The sequence below is a fragment of the Sycon ciliatum genome, chromosome 1, assembly GCF_964019385.1.
Source record: "Sycon ciliatum chromosome 1, ocSycCili1.1, whole genome shotgun sequence".
Taxonomy (NCBI): Eukaryota; Metazoa; Porifera; class Calcarea; order Leucosolenida; family Sycettidae; genus Sycon; species Sycon ciliatum.
Window position 1 is genome coordinate 27,056,775 of NC_088643.1, and position 18,013 is coordinate 27,074,787.

The 18,013-nt window shown below is 44.9% G+C and overlaps 3 protein-coding genes across 3 annotated transcripts in view; 2 read left to right on the top strand and 1 right to left on the bottom strand.

Moving 5' to 3' along the window:
* Nucleotides 1-10,662, bottom strand: part of LOC135821027 (lipopolysaccharide-responsive and beige-like anchor protein) — a 78,134-nt gene extending 67,472 nt beyond the window's left edge. The window contains exons 1-14 of the mRNA XM_065334084.1: nucleotides 10,375-10,662; nucleotides 9,175-9,279; nucleotides 8,840-8,969; nucleotides 8,229-8,347; nucleotides 7,324-7,419; nucleotides 6,761-6,882; nucleotides 5,410-5,545; nucleotides 4,699-4,815; nucleotides 3,635-3,781; nucleotides 3,316-3,372; nucleotides 2,627-2,767; nucleotides 1,575-1,637; nucleotides 867-946; nucleotides 317-425 (exon numbers count right to left, since the gene is read on the bottom strand). Coding sequence (XP_065190156.1) covers nucleotides 317-425; nucleotides 867-946; nucleotides 1,575-1,637; nucleotides 2,627-2,767; nucleotides 3,316-3,372; nucleotides 3,635-3,781; nucleotides 4,699-4,815; nucleotides 5,410-5,545; nucleotides 6,761-6,882; nucleotides 7,324-7,419; nucleotides 8,229-8,347; nucleotides 8,840-8,969; nucleotides 9,175-9,279; nucleotides 10,375-10,500 — 1,548 coding nt within the window. The 5' untranslated portion in view covers nucleotides 10,501-10,662. The remainder of the gene's footprint in view (nucleotides 1-316; nucleotides 426-866; nucleotides 947-1,574; nucleotides 1,638-2,626; nucleotides 2,768-3,315; nucleotides 3,373-3,634; nucleotides 3,782-4,698; nucleotides 4,816-5,409; nucleotides 5,546-6,760; nucleotides 6,883-7,323; nucleotides 7,420-8,228; nucleotides 8,348-8,839; nucleotides 8,970-9,174; nucleotides 9,280-10,374) is intronic.
* A 109-nt stretch (nucleotides 10,663-10,771) lies between these two features.
* Nucleotides 10,772-14,791, top strand: LOC135821044 (mitochondrial import inner membrane translocase subunit Tim9-like). The gene is made up of 3 exons (XM_065334108.1): nucleotides 10,772-10,948; nucleotides 13,059-13,154; nucleotides 13,739-14,791. Exons 1-3 carry the CDS (start codon nucleotides 10,931-10,933, stop codon nucleotides 13,919-13,921), a joined length of 297 nt encoding a protein of 98 aa, XP_065190180.1. The 5' UTR covers nucleotides 10,772-10,930; the 3' UTR covers nucleotides 13,922-14,791.
* A 700-nt stretch (nucleotides 14,792-15,491) lies between these two features.
* Nucleotides 15,492-17,277, top strand: LOC135821035 (aprataxin-like). Its single transcript, XM_065334098.1, has 2 exons — nucleotides 15,492-15,797; nucleotides 16,034-17,277. The coding sequence occupies exon 2, from the start codon at nucleotides 16,072-16,074 to the stop codon at nucleotides 16,627-16,629; it is 558 nt and encodes a 185-aa protein (XP_065190170.1). The 5' UTR covers nucleotides 15,492-15,797; nucleotides 16,034-16,071; the 3' UTR covers nucleotides 16,630-17,277.
* The last annotated feature ends 736 nt before the right edge of the window (nucleotides 17,278-18,013 follow it).

An 18,013-nucleotide genomic window follows, 5' to 3' on the forward strand; every position in this document is an offset into this window, starting at 1 on the left:
GGATTAGGGTACAAGCTGGAGGACACACTTCAACAAACAGCGCTCCAGACAACAACCATAAACTAGCTGACAGGGCCACTCTGAAAAGTGGGGGCTATGCCCCTGGTTCAGACATTTACCATTATTTATCTACAAGTAGAAGTAGGTACGGTAGTCACATCATGTACATGTAGCAAACACCAACCATGCCACATGGCTACATGTAGTTTAAAACACACACATTCCCCACAACACGTATACACACGGCGACAGCATATCCTCACAGACAGCAATATAACTCTGTACACAGCCACTTGCACAAGGCCTACCACACTACCTGCAAAAGGAGGTCGCTGAGAACGAGGAAGCCTTTACCGAGCAACATCTGCTGCTGCACTGTTGTGCTCTGTTCCAGGACATCAACAAGTAGTTGAAGAAGAGAGGAGCTATATGATGCACAGTGTCACAGACAGGGAAACATGCGTTCGTAATGCAGCAGCAGCAGCTAGTAGCACTCAACTCAACTGACTAGATATTATAATACTTCAAAGAAACACACTGGCAACATGTGAACACTAAAGAATTCACATACACATCAACATGATGCTACCTTTGCCATCAAACTCACAAGAACATGACTGGAGTTCGGAATGTAGGTACCACGGCCCTAAAAAAAATGCAACACCTTGCTGGCAGGTGCAATAGATGCACAAGGGCTAGATTGAGGATAATTACCTTCAGTTCTAGGCTAAAGAAATCACTGCAGTGTATACTACGTACATGCTGGGACATGTCAACACAATCACCACCAGGGGCAGGTTACATACCCCCCTCCCCACATACAACCAGAATTTGAAGATGTCCGTAAACAGTAGCAAGAAACTAACCAGAGTTGATAGTCCGGCTGCAGCCCATTGTCCAGGCTGAAGTGGGGCAAGTCAAGATGATGGAACAATGGAAACAACACCTAGCAACGACACCAGCAACACCGCATCACAGCATCACAGCACACAGATACTACAGCAGGTCAAAACAAAACAGGGAACACCTGAGTGACCTAACATCACTGACAACTAGACAAGCCGTGCACAATGCTGTTATGAACATTGTGGACAAGGCTGCCACAGCCCACAGCCCTGCTTCATATGCAGTAATACTGCAATGTGATACAAAAACAGTTTATCCCCGAAGCTATGCTAAAGGTGACACGATTTGTAGCGTCTGGCGCCAGCCAGGGTCCACAGCGCTGTATTTGTATACTCGTGTGTGTGTGGTCCGGCACAAACCATGTGACTAGTTTTACCAGGCCTGGTGCGCTATCCCGTACATGCTCCGTACTGTACCGTCAAAGAGACCTGGTTAATTTATCATAATTGCATGTGGGATTAGACAGTGGGCAGAACCGTAAATTCAAAAGAAACAAGTGACTTGCTTTACGACAAAAAAACCTGCGAGAGACAAAGTTTAAGGAAAGTTCCACTTGTCTCCAAAAAAATTTCATTGCATCATGTCAATGTCCGTCCCATCCACAGCACAATACAAATCACATGCATTGTCTATGGTGTGCAAGAACAGAAATTATAGTTGTCCCATACCTCAACACCTCCAATAGAGTACAGTGCACTGCGAAAACTATGCACTGCCATCGGGCGCACACCCTGAGGATTCACAAATACAAATGTGTGCACACACATGAACATGCGCATGCACATTTGCACATACACCCGGACACACACACACGGACACATGTACACACGGACACACACACACACACACACACACACACACACACATGCACACATACGCATATACAAATATATAGACACATGCCAACATGTGAGTACATTATAGCATAACAAGAGCTAAAGACCAGTTGGTACCCTTCCAGCTAAAGACAATGGAAGCGGAAGCCAGGAAAACACCCGACGACAAATGAAGATCCGCAGCAATGGACCAGCTCCACATTGTGAGAGCCGTGGGCCAATAGCCCCGGTCAGAAGGCAGTCTTGCCTGTTCATATGGTGAAGTAAAATAAAGAAACAACAACAACATGCATGTACACTTTCTAAGTTTCTACTGCTGCTGCTGCTGCTGCTACCAGGCATCCAGAGCACATGTTGCATGCTCCCTTGATGAAGTTGAAATAATGAGAGAGGAGATGCCCAGAAGAGCAATTATATGTAGGGGAAAGTGGCAAAACATCACCAATGAGTCAGAGGTGCCATTTCCTCTGTGCATGTGTGCGCGTGCGTGCGTGTATATGTTGTATGGGGGGGGAGGGGCATGTAGTCTTAGTGAGAAGATATGGCATGAAGAACTAACTTTGTGTGAGCATTGGTGCCCCATGATATAGATGATGTATGTGGCAAAGGGAACAAGAGTGATGCCTGATGGCATCCTGTGATGGCAGTGCTGTGTTTATGGTATAACAGTCATTTGGTGGGATACGGTGCAGGAATTGTTTGTAACTTGAAAAGATGTACATCATCCATGAGTACATGTGAGAGCGGAGATGAGGCAAGAATGACAAGATAGCATCCAAGGTAAATCGACATAAGTGGCTAAACCAGCATTCAGCATTAATCACAGTATGAGGGCATTGTGTGGCTGAACGTGGTGCATACCAACATATCAATATCCCACTAACCTCGAGAAGAGTAGCATGCGGTGAGTGAACAAAGAACGTTGGATTGGTAGTCGGCGAGGACTCTAAGCACAGCTGACCATCACATGCCTTTGGGCTGTACATGAACACGATGGAGTTGGACAGCTTGCCATCATACAGGAGCTGACAAAAGACAACAACAAAAACAAGATAAAAAGAGCATGATGAAAAGAGTCACCAGCGCACATGACCCATACGTTCTACCGTAGCTGATGAGTAGCACTTCAGCATATGTGTACAAAATTACAAATGAAGCAAATGCCCTGCAAAACTTGACAACACAGTGTATAACACTTCCCGTCACTGCTTGGTATCTTGATCAGTAACTGGCTCACAAAGATGCTCATCCTGGGTTTAGCTACACGTAAAGGGGTGTGATGACAATGGTGCTGGGCATGCTGGCATGCTGGTGCTACCATGTGGAATTCTGCAAAAAATATTCCACAACCTATCGATGTCACAAAGTACAAATCCTGTATGCTACTCCTCCCACAAATGCGAATTTTATTACTTTCTTTTGAGTGCATACGGGAAAAATTCATCATGCCATCTATACGTACGTGTTTTAAAATCAGCTGAAAACACCCAAGTCACCCAAGTCACCCAAGTCACCCAAGTCAGGGTTCTCTAACTTGTGAGATATACAGTTTGGAACATTCACAGGCATTTACCTTGCGTTCATGGTTCAAAATAACACGGTCACTCTCACCAGGAAACTTGAATTGACCCTAACAAGCACAACATTCACAGAGCAACAACAGAACAGTTTTAACCAGTGTGCTTATAAAAAGGGCCCTCAGCACAAGCAACCAACTTCAAAGTAAAAAGTACACATCTGCAAAGCAAGCTAAACAACAGTCAGGGTCACCAGTGCACTTCGACTGCCGCATGGTAGCAACACGGCAACCTACCACAAGGGCCAAGACAATACCATAAGACATACACATGTATTGTGCTGAAGTGCGCTGGACTCAATGACTGACTGAATACCTTGTAGGATGGACCGAGTGCAGACAGTGCATAGATGTGATCAGCTGATAGAGGCTCTTGAAAGAGATAGAAGGCAGTCATTTGCCCACTGAAGACATCGTTGGCTGAGGCAGCTGGCGATGTACCAAGGTAGCACTTATCGAATGGCTGTACACAGCAGGGAAAAATGAACATACTTATATAAATAATAAACCAGAACTTGACACAAAAGTCTCTAATAAAAAAAGTAGTAAAGTTTGTACGTCCGTTACAACCGGCTATACAGTTGTATTGAGAAACACAACCAGCTACAGCTTAGGAAGTTCCGCTTGTGCCAGGCCATCACCAGGCCTGTGATACCAGGGTGGCAGATGCAGCGCCTAACGGCGATGGTGAGGTGGTACGTCTCACAACCAATGCCCGACAAGGGGGCGAACCTCGTTAGCTGCAACCAAAAAGTCTCTAATACTCATCACAAACTCCCTGCTGTTCGTACTGTATTTTAGTATGTTATAAACTGATCAACTACATGTACTGATAAGTGCAACACGCAGAAGAGAATGACTAATTCGTTGCAACTCCGAGTTTCACGCACGAGGCGATCATCAGGCAACTGATCGCCTTGTGTGTGAATTATTCATCCTTTCATACTTGTAAGTACATGTAACACTGGCCTTGGGCATCGAGCACTCTTTCGGACAGCAGCCTCCAACCTTTCCGTACTACTGATAACTTAGTGGTAAGTATCCATTTATTTCTGGAGAGTCCTTCAAATGAAGTATGAATGAATGAATATAGACAGGGATACACATACATTGCTCAGTGCTCAGTAGATACTCTGCCACTAAACTGCAACTGTCGCAGGTATGCGAAAACAGGAGATGGAACCTACTCAAGTACACGCATACAAACAGCTGCATGGTATGAGTAACAGACCGTTCCATGGGAACTAAATCACTAGTAATATGGCTACCGGCCCATCATCCACAGTATGTCAATGGGTTACAGAAACCAGTGTTTGGGGAAATATCGGCAAGGGAAAGAAAGTCTTCATATCGTTGCATGAGTCTACTACAGTGTAGTACCTCTTTGGTAGTGACAAACGGCAACTCAGCTTTAGAAGCCAATGTTCCGTTAACATAGCACTGGACCTCGTTAGCTTTGAGACGATTGAACGTGTGCACAATAGATACCATGAACCACTGCAGATGTACATCACGCGCGCACGCACACACACACACACAACACACACACACACACACAACACACGCACGCACACACACGCGCGCACACACACGGACACACATACATACACACATACACAAGCACACATGCAAACACACACAGGTGCACACATCCACACGTGTGTGCACACACACAAACACACACATACATACGCATACATACACACATCATTACTCACAATGCTGCTGGTGTGTAGTGAGAGCAAAATTAATTAATGCACCATTGTATACCTGATGAGGGCAATTTTGCCGAAACGTTGTAAAAATTGATTGAGAAATGAGTTCGAGTTTGCAGAGTGAATGGGAAGAGAGCGAGTCTGCTCTGAAACCTTTTTTTCCTATGGCACAATGCACAGACAAAAAGAGTCAACAAAAGGGTATGATGGAAAAGAAATCGTAGCTGTCAGATATCAGAGGAGCAGCTAACATCCATGGTAGACTGTACAGAAGGGAATCACTGCAATGGTCTGGCACATAAACTAATACATCACCTTTTCACTTTCTATGTAAAAAGTACTAAAAACCAACCTATACTAGTTCTTTGTCTCTCACCTGCCTGGGCTGAAAAGGGAAAGCTACCTGGTGAGTCTGTGGCTTGCCCTTAGCAGCCTTGGCAGAGCAGGCTGTTACCACCAATGTATGAGCACTAAAGTGAGCTGAGTAGCCAAAGCCTTTGCCCGTGCGAAACCTACCATCAACAAAGAAAGAAGCATAAACACATTCAGCCATGGAATGATAACGCATACTACCGTAAAATCCCGCCAGAGCGCCCCGTCTCTCCCATGCGCCCCTCCCTGACTTCTTGCCAGGGCCGTGAGAATCCTCGTATTACTCTGTGAAGTGTGATGGCGTACCGCACTGCAAATGCGGGCTCGACCCCGTTGGAAATGTACGCAGCAGTTCACAAGCTCTTGACCAGGGATCGCACAAACCCTGGGTTTTGATGGGTCTGCACAACTCCCTGCTCTTGACCTTTGGTAGGTGTACGAGACGCACGCACAGTTTGTAGGGTGAGTACTTTTTTATGTAGTACCGAATGTGGCAAGTAGGACTCGCCTATCCGCCCCTCCCCACCTGGACCTACTCGAAGGGTCCATTTCCATTTCTCCAAAACCTGGACTAGGAGAGAGTTAGATTTTTAGGCAAGCTTTCCACAATCAGGACAGGTCTGCAGGACAGGCTTGATATACTTAAAATTTCACAGACACGTACCAATTTTCAAGCTAAATTCGATTGGAAACCCCACAGACCTCCACTAATCCAGTGTAAGAGGCCAACGGGGCGGTGATACATCAGCTCATCAGCCAATGTGAGGTGGTGATCAGGGGCGTCGGAAGCAGTTTAACATTGGTGCGGCCAAAGTGTGAGAGGGGGTCGGGGGGTCCTCCTCCGGGATTTTTTTTGAAAATTGGGCTTAAAAGACCATAATATGAGAATTAAGAATATGCATGCTGATGATACACCGCATTAATGCAGTGTCGATGTAAAACATGGTGCCTGTACAAGAGCCGACAAGCCATAAACAACGTTGAAATGTTAAAAAATAAAATAAAAATAAAATCGAAAATAATTATTGCAAAGCCGCACCTGCCGCACCGGTTCCGACGCCCCTGGTGATACTATCAGCTCATCAGCCCCATGCAGTCCACTACAGATGTTCTTTGTCTGCCACATGGATTTGCAACTAACGTTTGCCTACAGCAGAATCGTCTTCCTGCATCCCTGTATTGTAAACAAATACTTGGAAGTCGAAGGCTCAATGACTCAATGACTCAATGTGGTCGGCTTGAGCAACAATGATTGTTCAATGCTGATTGTTCAATGCTCCCCCCCCCCCCCCTTCAGCAACAATGATAGTGCCATACTGTGTGCAGTGCAGTGTACTTCTGCTGCACTAGCTCACCAGTATAGGAAAGGCTTGGCAATGGCCATGTTGACACCAGGCTGTGGGTCCAGGCGAATCCATGTGTGTATAGTGAAGCCTGGCTGCGTGGGCCACTTGGCTAGAGGTGGAATAGTTACAGCCTGAACACACAGATTGGCAGATTGGCATTCAGTACACATGACCAGCATGTAGCATGCCAATGTACTGTCATGATCATACAACAGTTACTGTACACTGATAACAAAGCATTATGAAGCACACCCACCCACACACACCCACACACACACACACACACACACACACACACACACACACCCGCACCCCCCCCCCCCCCCACACACACACACATACACACACACACACACACACACACACACACACACACACACACACACACACATAAACGCGCGCGCACACGTGCGTACACACACGCGCACACACACACATATACACACACCCGCACACATACACAATCAAACATGCACACACATGCACACACGTATACACACGTAGAGACACACACACACACACACACACACACACACACACACACACACACACACAAACACACAAACACATACCGCTTCTCGGGCACCATTGAAGCTGAAGAAGACGTCAGGACTGTCCTTGCCCGTGATGTAACGCAGCGCATGCACAAGACGACTTGCATGTTGAGGCTGTCGTCAGTAATAAGCCACACAAATATAACACAGATCATGATGCGTGACTGCTTCAGAAACAACCATGGCTGCACTGATATACAACCAGAACACAGTAGCAACACTGCAGTATGCAAGCACTAGCATTAACATAGAACCAAGAGTACATGAAACCCAGAGTGTGCAGCTCGGATGGGTTGCTGTCACGACAAAATTCCGGGATTACATCACTTTAGTGATGTAGTGCGTATAAGCAGGATTCAAGCAGGTCTCTTTCTGCACAACTGCAGCTCAGTTGTACGCACTACGCCACTTCCCGCCTCAAATCTGCACCAGATATGATGTAATCCCGGAATTTCGCAGTGAGAGACACCCATGCAGAAAAAGTCAGAAGCTGCACACTCTTGGTTTCATGTACTCTTGGTGGAACACAACTCTGCACATAGCGCCTCTGACAGCGCAAATGTCACACCACATGGTCCACAGGTGCTGCAAGTATGATTTGTACTACCCTTTAGCGGGAACACAGTCTAGACCTAGCAGATACTTGTCCCCTTTGAAGGCTTTCGTTTAGAGAGTGCCATTTTCCAGTGTTCACTGAGAAACCTCCTGGACACAAGTGAGCTTTCAGTTTTTCACAGCTGGCGTGCCTACAGCAAACCCAGACGGAGGTGCATACTCCTGGGGTACAGTACCAGCAACAATACTATGAAACCGAGGAGAAAATCTCTTTCGCGATAATGATAGATCACACATCGAGTTATCAGGCAAGACCACCAGAGAGAATGCGAGCTATCAGGCAAGACCAACAGAGAAATGGTTATTACCCAGATTTGAGTGTTGCGCTGAGGCAAATTGATTGCCTGCAGTGCAGTGAATAGTGTCCTTAGTCCGGTCACACTGATGTTGTAGCTGACAACGGCTGTCAGAACTTCCACTATCTTGTCTGAAATGGGTGAGACAATTCACATTCGCGCGCACGCACGCACGCACGCACACACACACACGCACACACACAAAGTCTGTATCAATCTTGGCCTGGAGCTGATTTACAGTGGCGTGCATTGCACATACACAGCAGGATGATCCACCAGCAGCAGCATCCTATGAGGCTACACATCTACCTATTTAGAAAGTACATCATGAAGAATATCTACAGGTGCATGTGCAGAGTATCGTAAAGAAGTAGAGTGGAACTCTGAAAAGACGTACCCCAAGTGGACCAGGAAACTGTGTACTTAGTATCCAATGTGCTTCTTATCCAAACATACTTTACTATTGGGCAACACACCCACCCATGGCCATACCCCAGACAATTTCCGTACTAAGCTAGTGTATGCCTTATAAGTTATAAAGGTACGCACTAGGTGAATTCCACTGCACACGTACAATCAAATCATCTACAAACAGGAGACGGGGGGGGGCAGGGACTACTGACCAGCAACAGATGCATCATTAGTGAGTAAGAGATGGCTCAAGCAATGGCTCAGCAGATCTTTGTCAGTGCACGCCTGCACGTTCAGAAGGCTACGCTTCAAGATCACAGCAAGTTGACTCCATATTTCAAGCTGCAAGAAAAACAACAGTCAACCAGCACACCATACGCATAGCACAAACTATTATTTCTTGCTATTAGTTATATTTGCCCAGGATGTGGCTTGTAGATGGAGAGAACAGTGGTTGAGCACAGCTGGTGATAATGAAGACACCATAAACTGCCGCCATGTTACAGCCATCGATAGCAAGCACAGATACAAGAGAGGCAGGTAGTACCTTGAGAGCATTGGACCCATGTTTGGCAAGTTCGAGGATCAGCAATACTATGTTTGGATCCTTGATGCGGAAGTTGCTTTCAGCGTCAAACGTTCCACCTACAAGCTGAACGAGATACAGATGGGATAGTGACATGATCAGAGGCATAGCGAGGTGAATGATATCATGCCACATCTAAATCACTGAACTGTGCACATGCTTTGGTATATAAATACTAAAAAAAAACACAGTATGAAAATAAACTCCAACAGTGGCACATGACATCTATTACTCCTGGTGATTTGGCACCAGCCTGGAATTTCACGACTCACGTGAAAGCTGGTCAGTCTGACTTTAGCCCAAATGTATGAACACCACCACCCTCAAGAATCAAGGCACAGGTGCAGCTCCAAAAGCAGTGGGCACGAGTTGAGCAGACAAACCACTTGGCCAAAGACTGAAAATCCTCTTTGCTATACTCATGTCTATAAATACCATAATTATCATGTCAGCCCATGACTTCCCAGTTCAGGCTTTTAAGGTACCGTTCTACGACGTAACCAATGAGCTGTTGTATCTACATTATCTTGGGAAGAAGGCTTGGGTGGGCTGATAATAAGTTATAACAGTGCTTGGATAAGTTATGGTAACTAACCGTCATACCCAGCACAACTGTGAGTGCAAGTTTGTAAACAATCTTTAATTGGGGGGGGGGGGGGGGGGGGGGGGGTAAAAAGTCAAAAATCTAACGAATACAGGTCTACCCTCGTTTAGTAGACCACCCCGGGGGTTTCAAAATTGTTGTCTTATAACGAGTATTATCTACTATCCGGACTTGCATGTACGCGTTTCAGGGTCAGGGGATTTTGGATCGTTCTCTACAAATGAGGTTTGTCTTGTGACCGATGTCGTACTAACGAGGGTAGACCTGTACAAGTAATTACTGGTGACTGGGAGTACTCTCAAACAAGAGCATACAGTCACATTTCCAGAAAAGAGGAGCTTCCAGTCAGTATTCAGCAGCACTAATCAGTAATAATAATTATAATAATTATTGACCCCTTTCCATCATTAACACAGGTGACAACTATCAACGCCCACGAAAACAAATATAGCTGGTATGGAGAACTACGAAGAGCACACTGGGTGACTGTTCGGGTTCTTGTTGTAGGCCTCACTTTACACATGTAAAATTCCCCTTGCAAATAATTATCAATTTACCAAATTTAGAATTGGCTTCAAAATGTTCTGATCCGGCTGTCCATTCTCAATGTCCACTAAAAGTGAAACGAACGATGGATAAATGGCAGGAGTGCGACCTCGGGCATCTCCACCTTCAGCCTGCATCCTTCTAGATGCTTGGTACCAAGGAACCCATCCGTCACAGCCGAGAACAAAACAAAACAGTCTTCTAAAAACAACAACAATGTACCAGGTGACCAGCTTTTTTGATCTTCTACAACAAAATCAGCCCAGCAAAACTTGTGGGTGGGAGTAGGGACGCTAGCGTACAACTACGAAGACCGATCCGGTGCTCTGGACAGATCTGACTCTTGTCGTGTGATGATAAAAGTCACAAAAAAAATCGATTTTCATAGTGCATGCAGTGAATTGAAGGGCCAAAATATGTACCTGGTAACAGTTTGCTGAATATATCTATGTGCATCATCAGTATTGTAGTACCGAGTGTGTGGATCGGACATCACTATTTCCTTATAAATCTACCTTCCACTGGGAACCTCTGGTATACCGGTAGCTCGCTAGCTCGGAATTGGAAATGGAAGATCTTCACAACGTGAGTCATTTTTTTTTTTTCTGAATGAGGGAATGTGCAGCACATTTTTTTAGGGAAACACAGTCATGTACAGCTTTCGTGGAGACACATGTATGTAGTTGAATGTAGAGCATTTCATTTTCAATTTATCATGGGAACACGTACTTACTTTTCTTCTATCCATTCATGCAAACATGGTCTCTCTGCTGCAGATGCCACTTCAGGCTCACCAAATTTTCCGGCGTGGCCCATCATCAGGTTAAAACAGGCAAACTAAATTTAAACAGCCAATGGATTGAGTAGATATGCTGTGAGGTGCTGTAGGAAAGTGATCAGAAGAATGTCACATTATGTGAAGAATAACCAAATGTGTCAGATAGGTCACCCTTGTGTGTACGTGTGGAGTGTAGCAGCCGCGCTAGTGAAAGGTGTTGGGAGAAAGAGAGGGAGAGAAGTAGAGAGCTGTGTGTGTGTATGTGTGTGTATGCGCGTGTGTGTGCGCGTGTGTGTGTGTGTGTGTGTGTGTTAGTGCGACATAGAAATAGAATGAAGTGTAGCTGGAGCCATACGTGTTTAATAATTAGGTCAAAGATGAAGAGAAATCCAGTATTTGCTAAGTATGGTACAACCAGCTAGCAACACATACACCAAACAGTATTGTGCCATTGTGTGCGATAATACAGTCTATCACAATGCCAACATACTTCTCACTGTGGTTTACACTATGCCCAGCAGTTCCAGCCACGGTCACTGTGTACAACAAAGTTCGTCCGTGATAGGCATCCAAGTGTAAACAGCAGGGCATAGATTAACGGCCGGACATCGGACATTTTCCGGCCATTTTCGGCCACTGACTGGACGTTTTCAATTTCACCGGACATAGTGTCCGGTCAAAAAAGTAAAAAAAAAAGAGCAGCGACCTTTCGACCTTTTTATGCAGAGTTGGGCTTTCTTCGGAGCTTCGTGCCAAATGCGACTTGCATATCGTACAACTAACACGTACACCGTAGTCTCAGGCGTAAACTTCACTATATTTACTTGATCCGCCTGTAGCAACGCGTTGTTGCTACAGTCAATTCACACAGCACGCTGTGGACCTGTGGTGGGCTGACAAATGTCGCGGATTGCCAAGGGAACGTGCTCCAGAAGCTACTGGCACCATCAGTTCCTCACCTGAGATGAGCGGTGTACTTGACCTGGAAGACTGGGATGCCTTCCTCGCCGAGTAAGAATATCAGCTGCAACTGAATTCTTGACTGCAACGCTTTCTTGTGCATACATTTGTCGTCAGTAAATAGTTCAGTTTCGAATACAAATAAATTGGCGAATTGTACATAGTAATGTGTGAGATACGTCCACATAATGAGTCATTGTGAATATACTTCAGTACTACTAAAAAAAAAGAAGAAACACCCTGAAAATGTGTTGTGGAAAATGTCCTGAAACAGGGACTGTAGTTGGAGGCTGCTTGACACAGTGTGAAGTATGATTGTATTGTGATAGACTGTAAAGTTGCACATAATGGCACAACACTGTCTGGTGCATGTGTGTATGTGCGTGCTAGCTGGTTGTACCGTACTTAGCAAATACTTGTCTTCATCTTTGACTTAATTGACACGTACGGCTTCAGCTACATTTCATTCTATTTCTATGTCGCACTAACCCATTCACACACAAACACAGCTCTCCCTATCTCTCAACACCTTTCACCAGCGCTGCCACCAGCCACACATACACACCTATGTCGTACATTTTGTCTCTGTCTTCACGATCTTCTCATCACTTTTCTACAGCACCTCACGACACATCTACTCAATTCCTTGGTTGTTAGATTTTCATTTTACTGTTTCACCCTGATGATGGTCCAGGGCCGAAAATGTTGGTAAGCCTGAAGTGGCATCTGCGGCAGAGAGACCATAGTTGCATGTTTGGATTGAAGAAGAGTAATGTGAAAATGGCTGCAACGGAGTTTGTGAATCCTTGCTAACTTACAACCTTAGAACACATGCATGTCGCCCGTAAGAGATAGCTCACAGCAATATCCAGATCGTTGAACGGAACATGGTAGAGGAGTTATGGACACCACAAGTGCGTCTACTTGAATCTTTGAATCTCTCTCCCTAATCTGCAGTATCGCCAGTTCCTCATGCAGTTCAACACGATGTCAGAGAAGTGCTTCACTGTTTGTACAGCTGATTTTTCAAGCCGGTCTTTATCGCAGGCTGAGGTTAGCTGACTTTGTAAAATTCTGTGCGTGTGTGTGTTTAGACTATTCATTTTAATTTTGTTTACTGAAAACTATGCCAGTTTACCAAGGATGCTGGCTTATACTTCATCCGGAAACAAAAACTTCATGACTTCGACCGCTTGTCAGTTATGATGAATTGAGCTCTGAGGAATTGAGAGATACTGACTTTGTGAGACGTAATCAGTGCGAAGTTTGTTTGTGTAATATTGTACACACTCCGAAGCAGTATATCCACTCACTGTGATGAACTTTTATTCCGCTAAGCCAAATTTCTTGAGCACAGTAACTTCTTTAGAATGTGGATGAAAAAAGTTACGAAGATTTTGTTTCCAGAGGAAGTAAAGTGCTGGATCAAAGAGGGGCAGCCGTATTTGTGTTGATGTTGGTGTAGATGGTGTACATGCACATGTACTGCATTTGCTTGTACTTGAACAGCATCACAAATAGCGCCCTGACTGTAAGAACTAGTTTGCTCATTATTAGTGTGATCACCCAGAAAACTATGCTCATTGTCTTTTCTAACATCTATCTTTGTGTCGGTGGGTGGTCGTCTATGCTTTCAGAAAGACTGCGTTGAAGCTTGTGTCAACAAGCACGTAGCTGTCAACCACCGCACCATGAAGCAGTTTCTACTTGTTGGCCCTGCAGCTGACCGCATGCTGCAGCAGGGCATTACTCCCTCTGCTGATATGGCAGCAATGCCACCACAGCAGCAGCAGCAGCAGCAGCAGCAGCAACGAAGATAGCAGTGGCCATTAGCCTGATTTCACTGTATAGTTAGTTGGGACGGCAAGAGAGGTGACCACACCACCAATGTTCATCCTGGCGTTTTGTGAATAGCACCGGGTGTTGCCTGTATCTCGCTTGCTTATATAGCTCTCTGGCGACGGGAGCTCAACTATAGCATCTTCTTGAAGTACCATCTGGACAGTGAACTGAGTGGTGCAGTCCAACGGCCCAACGGGTTCACCGTCTGCTAAAGTAGGCTTCTCATGATCTGCTTTATATGGCGACACCCTCTCATGGTGCTCACCGACGTGTTACAGTTGGAAGTGGAGTAACTAACCTGTGACTGCTACGGTAACTATGGTAACTATGGTAACCACCAGTATGTCACTCACACTCCCTGGAGACACTCACTTGACTACTTGTAGTCTGAGCGTACTGGACTATGCTTATCCTGGCAGTGATAGGTTTGGGGTAACTTGATGATCAACTCATCTTGACCCAGCTGTACACCTCTGCCTTTGGTTTTGGTGTATGTGCTTGTCCTCCACTGTTTGACGGTGATCACCACAAATGACCACTGCCGTCTTTCCCCAGTATCCATGTCAGACAACCCTTGCGGCACGGCACGCTTGTGCTATTGCTCCGGCTGGCGTGTTCGTAATACAGCGGTCATTGTTTAGAATGCTGCAACTTTACATGTACCTGATCTTTGACTCATTAGGATTCCTTGCAATTGGCTTGGATATTTGCTGCACGTTTTCCTCTTCGTGTAATGCTGGTTGTTACATGCAAGTCTTTTCTTCACAATAATTATGTTTTCCATGCCTCTCTGCTGCTGTACTAGTTTGATATCATGCCGAAAAGGACCGCGTCGATGTAGTCTCTCTCATCAATCAACGTAATACAGTAGGTATCGGTTATAGCGTGGGTGTTTGAAAAACGACTTTCTATTCTTATTTCCGATATTTCTTACACACGATAAATCAAGTGTGGCATATCATATGCATGTGCGCAGGGGCAGGAAGATCATCGTTCAATGCAACGCAGTACTTCTGTCCATGTGGGTGGTCATAGTCCCATAAGCTTACATGTGGCTATGCAAAATGAGTTACATGGCCACAACAGTTGAATCTGCAGCACTACGACGCAACGAGAGTCACATCAGAACGGAATTGGACAGATGTTATTACTACAGGCGATACACTTTGTACTAATTTGGCATGTTTCGCTACACAAAGTCCATTCTTAGGACCGATATATTCTACTATGGGATAAAATTGCTTGTAAGAATAAATGTGCACTTGAAATCCATGTTATGATTATGAAAACATGCGGGTTCATTCTTGTAGGCAGTATATTCTTTTACACGACCACGCTATAACCGATACGCACTGTACTTTTTATTGTGCACCAGAAAGGAAATGAACTTTGGTGAGAACGAAATTGGCAGATCCCACAATGAAATATTGTTGGGAGCTTTTTACTCTTGATACTGTGTAGGTCTTCTAGGGGGAAGTCCCTACAGCACGGGAAATTCCCTTGCGCTTGTTTCGAAATTTCAAAAAAGAAAGAAAGAAGAAAATGCAGTGACCATGCATGATCATGCTCAGGTCACGATCCTTGGCCTTCGCATTCTGCTTGAACTCGATCGAAGCAAGAGTAAAATTAATAAGCTGGGAACTTATAACTGATCGAAGGTGCAGACAGTAAGAAAAAGAACACAGCTACAGATCAGACAGTCAGTATCTGAAGGAGATAACGAAAGGCTAAATTTTATGAGTTCTTGACAGACCCTTCTAGGCTCATGATTGTAAGTCTACCAAGTAACATAGTTGATACAGCGTCTCGTACTGCTGCTTACCGAGTTTACTGGTTGAGGAACTACTTGTACCGGTAAGTACAGTGCACGCTGTGTTGGGAATACAGAATGTACATGTACGCGCACATAGAGATAGCATATTTTAGAATATTCACCACGTGCAATACACTACACGTAGAATGTAGATCTACTTACTGCCAAAACAAATACATGTGTCATAGCTTTACTCTTCAGCAAGGTTGATTCTCATTCTCTACGAAAACTAGTCTTGATGAAAGACTCTGTTTTACCCTATGTGCAATGGATGCAGATACACAAGTCAAGCCTAGGAGTTGCAATAAATCAAGCATGGCACGTAACCATTGGTCGCATGCATTGGCAAGCGTAGTCAAAGACAAGAAGATGTGCGTGGAAGAAGATAGCCGAACCGTGACCATTAAGGATGGCTACCCCAAAGCCAAACATCACTACCTAGTTCTGCCGACACCCGTGCAAACACGTGGAGTTGCCAGTCTGGACAAAACGGATGTGGCATTGGTGCAGCACATGTTGCGGCGCGGGGAAGAACTGGCTGACCGACTGACAGCCAAGGAGCCTAGTGTAAAGTTCCACTTTGGCTTTCACTCCATTCCCAGTATGGTGCATCTTCACATGCATATGATCAGCCAGGACTTTGATTCGCCGAAACTGAAGAATAAGAAACACTGGAATTCGTTTACGACTGAATTCTTCCTGGATGCAGAGGAAGTCATTGAGCAGCTGAAACGTGATCGCAAAGTCACCGTCAATAAACAGGAGGCCGAAGATTTGCTGAAGCAAGACCTGACCTGCCCACGTTGCAAAGCTGTTGTGTCGAATTTACCACGCATGAAAGATCATTATGCACGGTGCAAGGCAAGCCCATAGTTGCAGCTATGACCACCGCTAGTGCAGCTTTGAACTTCCTAATGCAAACACTGCATCATACGTACATGCAGTGCACTAGTGTTCACCATCTACATCCACGTCTTATCTTTCTTTCTTTTCATTCTATTTTTAACACTTTGTTGTGCCTGTCTAACATTGTGTGTAGTGCAACACGTTCCTTACTCTAACAGTACAGCTGCCAGCGTACTGCTCACAACAGTCTGTCCCCACGAAATTGTAATCTAGTACAGTCTGACTCTTCTCTTGATGTATTGCCAGGGAGTGGGAGTCATGTTGTACTGCTTCCTGGTAACACGCAGCAGAGTCACACGCCCAAGAACGTCATTTCCGGGGTCTGGCTGGGACATTCTTTTCTATTTTCTTTTTGCGCAATCTGGCTGTGCTCCTATAGCACGTTCTTAGACCGAAGTCGAACTTGATTGTATTACCGTATTATCTCCATTATAAGCCCAGCGCTTATATTTTTTCAACCAGTCCGGACCCGGGCTTATATTAGAGACTGGGCTTATAATTTTTAAACCATCTGGTACATGCACATAAATTGACATAATACAGTACGTTGCTTATTATTTTTCATAATATCAGTAGCACAAAGTTCCCCAGCAGTTACCGGGACTGCAGTTCTGAGCTTCCTGGTACACTGAGTGAGTCTGAACTTTAGATCTCGGGGATCACAGACGTTTACCACAGCAATCAGCATGTGTTTTAATATGTGATGAATGATGTCAAACATGCATGGGCATGATCCATACAGTCCAATATTAAAGCCCTGCGCTTATATTGGAGACTGCGCTTGTATATCTTCGAAGCCCTATTGGAGTGTGCTTATAATAGAGACTGGGCTTCTACAAGAGACTGGGCTTGTAATAAAGATAATATCAAGAGTCCATACATGGGGGGTTATGGACTCTTGGGGTTATGGACTCTTGATAATAATTATGGTATACACTTCATAACGTAGATCTACACATGTCTAACAAAATAAAAAAGATTACTAAAAGAAAGGACCAAAAAGTTTACTTGTCCTTTTGAAGTAATAAATAATAAATATCCATAGTTTGTCCAACACTAACAGTCAAAAGCAAGATATTGTGGAGTCAGAAGGTGCAATAGTTAGCACAATACTGACTGATGTGATGCTGACCATGTTCTGAATGCATAAAATACCGCTCCATGTGCAAGGCAAGTTGGTTTCAAACCATGGGGAAAGTGTGGTGTTTGGTTTCTGCAGTGCACGGAAGGCAGCGTGCTGCACATCTGGCCTATAGAAAAGAGTTCACAGTTGCATACTCTTGCATTATGGACTCCTAGCAGAGACTTATTGAATGTCTCATGTACAAACTGTGAAATTCTAAGAAAGCAA